The sequence below is a fragment of the Prionailurus viverrinus genome, chromosome C1 (genome assembly GCF_022837055.1).
Source record: "Prionailurus viverrinus isolate Anna chromosome C1, UM_Priviv_1.0, whole genome shotgun sequence".
Lineage (NCBI taxonomy): Eukaryota > Metazoa > Chordata > Mammalia > Carnivora > Felidae > Prionailurus > Prionailurus viverrinus.
In genome coordinates, this window is record NC_062568.1 from 111,832,454 (window position 1) to 111,840,497 (window position 8,044).

At 50.5% G+C, this 8,044-nt stretch overlaps 1 protein-coding gene across 1 annotated transcript in view; it reads right to left on the reverse strand.

Moving 5' to 3' along the window:
• PHGDH (phosphoglycerate dehydrogenase) overlaps positions 1–6,770 on the reverse strand; it is a 32,205-nt gene extending 25,435 nt beyond the window's left edge. Inside the window, exon 1 of the mRNA XM_047872837.1 lies at positions 6,513–6,770. Coding sequence (XP_047728793.1) covers positions 6,513–6,650 — 138 coding nt within the window. The 5' untranslated portion in view covers positions 6,651–6,770. The remainder of the gene's footprint in view (positions 1–6,512) is intronic.
• Between the last annotated feature and the right edge of the window lie 1,274 nt (positions 6,771–8,044).

The following is an 8,044-nucleotide window of genomic DNA, read 5'->3' on the forward strand; positions in this document are numbered from 1 at the left end:
TCTATAGCTGTTGAGAAACACAGGCCGTTTTAGACTAAAAAATATGCATACTTTCTGGATGCATTGAAGCCGCTTTACTTGTGCTAAGTTAGACCTCAAGACAAGCTTTCTTGGGCTCTTCCAGAATCCTGTGATATGTTCTCTGAATAAGGATGCTGTTGCCCAAACACTCAGTGAGAGTCCCCAGGAAATGGGCCAGGTGCACAGGGGCCCGCTCTGCCCCAAACTGGCTATCCGGGGCTGCTGAGGAGGCAAGTGCTGTTGCAAAAGCAGGAAGCTGGGGATCAGGAGGCTGGGGTTCCAGTTCCAGGTCTGCCAAAGTTAAGGCGGGTCACGGTGCTAAGTCACCTCCCCCACCCCTGGTCTTCACCTGTAAAGTAAGAGGGACGGAGCAGACGCCCCATGTCTGATCTGACCCCACTGATGTAAGCCGCTCCGCCATTTCCCCCGGCAGAGCTCTCACCTGGAAGCCATGAGAACCTTCTCCCTTCCCTGCCCACCACACACACTGGGAGGACAGAGAAAGGCCACTGTATCCGGCTCCCCGGGCTCCGCACGGGGGTCTTCTAAGCACTGGAATGACTGCTCAGCAAAAGTTGTAAAATTTTTCCTCGGGAGGTGCTTATGCCTCATGCATGCTCCCTGGTGGGGGGGCTGTGCCTGACCACAGAGAGCCCTTTCACGTCCACAGTTCTGAAACAGAACCTCAAAATGTGAGACTCCAAGGAACACATGACCAGCCTCTGGTCCAACTGCATTTCACAGATGAGAAACAGAAGCCTGACAAAATTCAGGATGCCCGTGTCCCCTCTTCCTGCCCTTTTCATGCCTTCCTTCCACCTATGGGGTGCCTGGTAGGTATGTAGCCGGCATTATGCTAGACTCCGTCAACACAAGAGGAGTAAGTCATAGTCCCACCCCTCAAGGAGCTCACAGTGACAGGCATGCCAAAACTCACCCATTACGCATGTATGCTGTGACCTCGGAACGTACAAGGCACACGCACACGGAAAAGTTAGAGGAACCGAACAGGAACCACCCCATCTGGGCTCACTGCCAACACTGGCCAACGCCAGGGAGAATCTCGAGGGTGCTTGAAATTCCTCCCTATAAAGCAGCCTCGTTGGACATGAGCCAATGCCTGGGCACATGGAGACACTGCTGACTGTCCCACATTCAAGTCCACTGCTCTTGGCTCCAAAGCAAAGGATCCCCATGCCTGGCCACCGACTACCAACTTTTCCAGGTACAGCGAACTTCTCTTCCATGAAACCTTTGCCAACAACCCTGGATTTAGCATCACTTCTTCCTCCTATTTTTGTATCATCTGTTTTACAGTCAGGTGTTCTCGGTCTGACCTGCAATTTGGTCTCTTCATCTATATGTTACATCTCTAAAGCAGGTTATTTTAATAGCTGATAACTTACTTTTTAAAATACCTTATTATTTTGATAGCTAGAATACTCCATTGAATAAATGAATTCAGTGATTTGAGAGGCCATGGAAACCTACCCTCACCATTCTCCCCACCACCACCTTCCTTCCCTAAATAATTCAAACATGTCACATGATCAAAAATGCACCACTGTAGGGGTGCTTGTGTGGCTCAGTCGGTTGAACGTCCGACTTCAGCTCAGGTCATGATCTCGCGGTCCGTGAGTTCGAGCCCCACATAGAGCTCTGTGCTGGCAGCTCAGAGCCTGGAGCCTGCTTCATCCAGATTCTGTGTCTCCCTCTCTGCACCTCTCCAGCTCACACTTTTGTCTCTCTCAAAAATAAATAAACATTAAAAAAATTTTTTTTTAAAAATCCACCACTGGAAATTCCTTCTCCTGTCTGTGATAAGGAGGCAGAAGACCTATACAACAGCATTCAAGAGTTCTGTGAACATAAGAATAAGTCAAGGGGTGCCTGGGTGGCTCAGTTGGTTAAGCATCCGACCTTTGGTTTCCGCTCAGGTCATGATCTCACAGTCTGTGAGTTTGAGTCACGATTGGGCTCTGTGCTGACAGTATGGAGCCTGCTTGGGATTCTCTCTTTCCTCTCTCTCTCTCGAAAATAAACTAATAAACTTTAAAAAAAAATTAAAAAAAAAAAAGAAAGAAAGAAAGGATAAGTTAGGACGAAAATGTTCAGAAACTGACAAATTGCTCAACAGAACCAAATGGGTACCTGGCAAACAGAGCCATGTGTGCCTAGAATAGACAAACAGATCTGTGTCTGTCTGGGAATTGAGAAAATGATAAAGGTAGTATTCAAACTGATGGGGATAGGAAGAGCTATGTGATAAATGGTATGAGGAAAATTTAGAAAAAATAAATAAATTTCTATCTCACTATAGATTTTTAAAAATCCAGAAGAATTAAAGAATTTTTTTAAAGATAAACTTTAGGGGGCGCCTAGGTGGCTCAGTCGGTTAAGAGTTCGACTCTAGCTGAAGTCATGATCTCACGGTTCAGGAGTCCCAGCCTGGCATCGGGCTCTGTGCTGACGGTTCAGAGCCTGGAGCCTGCTTTGGATTCTGTGTCTCCGTCTCTCTCTGTCCCTCCCCACCCCCCACTCAAAAATAAGTAAACATTAAAAAAATAATAAATAAATAAATAAATAAATAAATAAATAAATAAAAACGGATAAGCATTAGAAGAAAATGTAAGGGGATATTTTTATGATCTCAGGATGGGGAAACTTCATAAGCAAGGCCCAAATCCCAGAAACCATAAAAGAAAACACTGACAAATTTGATAACTTTTCAAATGTAAATTTCTTCCTTTCTTTCATCCTTCCTTTTTTTTTTTTTTTTTCAAAGCAAGCTCTAAACCCCAGGACCCCAGAGATCAAGATCAAGAGGCTCAGGCTCTACCATCTTTTAAATGTAAATTTCTTATGGAAAAAATCCCCTAAACAAAGTTAAAGGAAAGTGATGCGTTAACGTGCGGAAAAACTCTTTGCACCACGTATAGCAGAACAAAGACTCAACACCAAAAATAATAAAGGCTTCTTACAAATCTTTCTTTTTTTTAATGTTTATTTATTTTTGAGAGAGAGAGAGAGAGAGTGAGCATGAGCGGGGGACGGCAGACAGAGAGAGAGATACAGAATCAGAAGCAGGCTCCAGGCTATGGGCTGTCAGCACAGAGCTCGATGCAGGGCTCGAACCCACAAGCCATGAGGAGATCATGACCTGAGCCAGAGTCAGATGGTTAACCAACTGCACTACCTAGGCGCCCCAATCAGCACATATTTCTTGAGAGCTTCCTGGTGACCCCTCAAAACACTTGCACTTCTAGATACCATCCCCTCCTCGGGTCACAGGTCAACCCTCCAAGACCTGGGTCCAAGCTGCCGGCTCCTCTACTTAGGCAAACCGCAGCCCCATGTCAATCCGCCCACGTCCTCCGTGCAGTTTGCTGTGACTACAACTTTCTTCTCAGGTGTCCTGGAGTCCATTTTGGCACCTCTCGATGCTGCACCCACTCTGTCTGCCGTCTAATGCTCTCTGCAGCTGCCTTAGAGCTGGAAAACAGCCAGTGTTCTGCTGGATTTATAGCTGTTCCGGACAAAACCATGCTAACTCAGCAGTGGAAAGCTGTTCACGTTTCTCAAGTTCAAACTTGCTTCCTTTCCCAAAGAGGACAGGCTTGGCCTTGAGGGTGATGCTAGCTAGCATTGCTGGTGCCTCTGACTTAAATCTCGAGGGAAGCGGAACTCTCCAGGTCATGTTCCCCAGCTACAGAGAATGCAGGGAGATGCTGTTTAGCACAATGTGTGCCATCCTGATTAAGTACATGGCTACCTTAACTGTTGCAAATGACATCCCTGTGCAAAGGCTGGGAACTTGCTATTTTAACGGAGCCTTTCAAAGGATGGAATCTTGCATGGAAGTTTTTCCCCTTATCTTTCTTAAAATTCTGAGATAAAGATGTAAATGTGCTCAGTAAGTTAAATGCATTACTACTAGCATGTGGTTTAGTGGTTTCTGACCAGCACTGCTATTCAATACAGCAGAAGAAAAATCTATGTATCCCTAAGTTTATTATTCCAAGACAGTGTTTTCCAAACTGTTTTGACTAAGACTTACAGTAAGAAACATCTATTTAAGTTGTGATTTTACGCTCACTAACCACATAGGCACAAGTGCCCACATCATTGAAACAAATTTCATGACATAATACTCAGCCTATCTGCCCTGCTCCCTGCTACTTTGTTTTTTTAAAATGCTAATCATGACCCACAAAACCAGCTACCCGCTACCCACGCCTACCCACAGCGTGCGGGGATCTGCTTTGAGTCTGAAAAGCACCATTCTCAGGGGTCATTGTACTTTCTCACCACGGAGCCAGTGAGAGCAAACTGTGCCCACCCTGAACAGCGAGGAGTGGGTACAGAGGCCAGGCCTGGGCCGGCAATGCGCTCCAGCTTCCCTCCGCGTTAAGAAGATTTAAATGGGAGAGGGCAGGAGGCACTAACACAGATCCCTCTCCACCCAGAGTAAAAAAGACACTGTGGATACGAGGCCCCTCCAGGGGGCTGCCTAGGTCGACTAATTGATGTTCTGAAGTGAATGTTTTACAAAGACAGTCACGAAGGCTTGGGGGGCTCCAACAGCCCAGCAAGACAGATGCCAGCCAGTAGCTGACACAACACCCCTCCTCTCTTGCCAGGATCTGTCAGTGCCTTTAAGATGTCCTTCCAAGTTGTAGCTCCAGACTCCAGCAACCCACCCAGCCAACTTCTCAACTTCATGGAACCCCTCCAGTACTGGTGAGGCCTGGATTCTGCTCAGTTCTGCCTGTATCCCGCACCCTGTCCCTCCCTGGAAATCCTAGAAATTAGGATTTCTAATTTCCACAGGAAAGCTGCAAAGCCCCAGGGGAGGCCACTCTTCCCAACCTGGTGTTCTGGCGGAGGGGAGGGTCAGAAGCTGGTCTAGAGGCCACAGCACTACCTTCTGGCCACTGCCGAGTCAAGGCCACTGACAGCACCCATACAAAAGAGAAGGCAACAAGCTGAGGTGCCTGCCTCCCATCCGGCCCTACCTTGGATCAGGTCCTGAGCCCCTGTCCCCCACCCCCATTCAGACCGATCAGCCCCCTTGTCTCCACTTTTGCAGCAGCAGAACAGGCAGAAGCTAGGTTGCCGGGTGGTCTCACTTGGCACTCAAGTACTGTGTCATCTGGCCAATACTCTCAGGAGTGATGGCCAGGCTCCCTAACTAGTCCACACACCTCTTGAAGGCAGGGACCAGGCAGACACTTCTCTAAGAACAGGACGGGGTCTGGATACCCAGATACACCACCGTGGCGGTGCAGGGCCGGGGCGGACGGGGAGGGACACGCAGATACGAGGGCAGACAGGGAGCACAGGCAGCTTCCAGGACATGTGGTTCCGGCACAGCGAAAGCAACTGCTGCCGCCTCTGTGGTTTGCTTCAAGGGGCCCTCCGAGGAGAAAATGGAGGGGGTGGATGTGCGCCGGGGTTGAGCGAGGTTGGTAGGAGGCGGCACTGCGGGGCTGTGGGAGTTGGGGGGCGGGAGAGAATACAGTGGGGCGCGGAACTAGTGAAGAGCTCACAAAGTAAGTGCCCTAAGGTTGCACCAGGTCACCAAACCTCACCGGACCAAGGCAGAGGAAGACTTGAAGCAGATTGCGCTAACTGTGCAGCACGGCAAACTGATACATGTCTGAGAAAGATTTGCTAAGAAACAGAAATGTCCTGGGGGCTTTTGGGATCGGATTCGAACCCAGGCTGGTCATTCGTGACCAGCGATAAGGCCATCCATAAGGCAGGCGGGCATGGGCTTTAAAGCCTGGAGCCCGGGCGCCGTGGCGGCAGCTGCGGGGGCGGCCCGGGGACCTCTGGCGCCCCCCGCCCGCCCCCCTTCCCTCCGAGAGCTTTCTGGAGGCCGAGGGGCGGGGAAAACTCGCGGCAGTCTTGCATCAGACCAAAGGCGGGTACGGCGTTTGCTGCCCCAGCCGGGCCGCCTTCCCTGCAGCCTCTCCGGCGGCCACGAGACTGGCTGGGACTCCGCCAACGCCCCGGCCACCCCCCAAGGAAGGCTGTACTTGCCGGGCGAGCCAAGACCTGGCCCGGGAAGGATCGCCGGTCCCTGGGCTCCCCGCGGCGAAGCTACTTTGGCGCCCCTTCCCCCAGTGCCCCGGCGCCCGGGTAGGGGGCGGCGCAGGGCTGCCAGGGCCACAGCGCGCGAAGGCTCAGGGGAGCCGCGCTGGCATCCTTCGGGCAGCCTGCAGGACCAGTCCGGGCAGCCTGCACTTTGCAATGCCGGCGGGAAACGAGCCAGCGCGAAACACGCGGTTGCAAACTGAACGCAAAGTTTGCATCCTGCAGCTCGCGGCTGTTTCTTCTCCTTCTCCTCCCTCCCCCAGTTTCCAATCTCAGGAGGCCCCAGGACTGACTGGTACCGGGGACGGGGAGTGGGGGGTGGGGCGCGCTGGCCCCGGCCCGTCTCGGCAGAGGATGCCACCGAGCCCCCGTCTTTCTCCCGCTCGCCTTACCTGCAGCTCGGCTATCAGCTCCTCTTTGCTCAGGTTCTGCTTCTCCACCACCTGCAGCCCTCCATCTTGCAGGATCTTCCGGCAGCAAGGGTCCAGGCTGTCACTGATGAGCACTTTCCGCAGATTTGCAAAGGCCATTGCTGGAGTCTGCCTCGGAATCGGCCGCTCGCGCGGGGCAGGAGCACCTAAGTCTAGGAGCTGTGGTTCCTGCTGGCGGGCTGGTGTAACTGGGCAGGATTCACGAGCTCCCGCGCCCCTTTTATCTCCCCCTTCTGCTTATACGGCCTCCTTCTGATTGGACAAAAATACTCAAACTCTAAGTGACTCCGCCTCCTCCTCGAGGCTCTGAGCCTTTAGTTCCCCGCCCCCTTTATTATGCTCCCCGCGGTGAATTTCTCAATCTCAGCCAAAGCCCTTCCCTACACCTGGTGAGCATATAGAAGCACAATTTGCGCTGACTAGCTGATTCGTATCTGAAACAGAAATATTTGTTCTCACCGTGAGAGAAATGTTTCATGTTCACTTCTTTCTGTCTCAGAACATATTCAATAATTCCTTAACAAGAATTCATTGAAATGTGCAAGGCACCGCGCTGGATGTTGAAGGGGCAAAGACATCCTGTGGTGGGCTAACACCGAGGGTACCAAAGGCAGACACGGAAAGCTAAAAAGTAAGAAGCAATAGGAAACTTTCTGAGACCTCACAAAGCAGTGCTTAATTACAGATGGATGATGTAATGAGAATTACGAGTATGAAAGAGAACAAGGACGAGATGCATTTAGAGCAGGCAGAATTTTTGTTAGAGCTCCCCATTTTCCTCTTCCCCCACTTCTTCTCTGATTATGAAAAAGACAAAAAGAATGTGAGATGTCAGTCTGGTCTAACTTCTATGCTGACCAAGGAGGCACTTTCCATCTCTTAACTCCTTTATGTTTAAACCCCACAACAAATATACTATTCCATGCCCCTCTTTACAGAAATATTGGGAAAATCCGTTTTGGATCATTTAAGGCCATCTAGAATCAACAGCAGCATCAGGCATGCTCCCAGGTGAATTAGAATTCAGTTCTGTTAACCTGTCCAGACATCAGCTGTTGTGTGCCCTGGTCCTGAAAACCATCCAGCACAGCCTAGGGGCACCGGGAAGGCTTTCCAGCAAGGTTGCCTTTCAGCTGACACTACTGCTCTCTGAAGTCAACTATTCTGCCAGGCCTGAGGATAAGGAAATAAGTAAGACATTATCTGCCTTCAAGCTGCTCCTAGTCAATTGCCTAATCTTGAGGGTTGAATAGGAAATAACCAGGTAGAAAAGAAGTGACATTTACAAAGGCCCAGGGTGTGTGCCTAGGGGTGCAGGAGGCCAAACTAAGGAGGGGTCAGGGTTGCTCAGGAGGGTCTTTGCCCTGAGGAGGAGTTTGAACTGCTCTCCAAAGCAGGGCAGGGGTGCGGAGTGATTTTCTGCCGTGTGATACCATTACCTTAGCTGAGCGGAGCCCTGACACCGAGAATGTAGATAATATCCCTCTGCACCC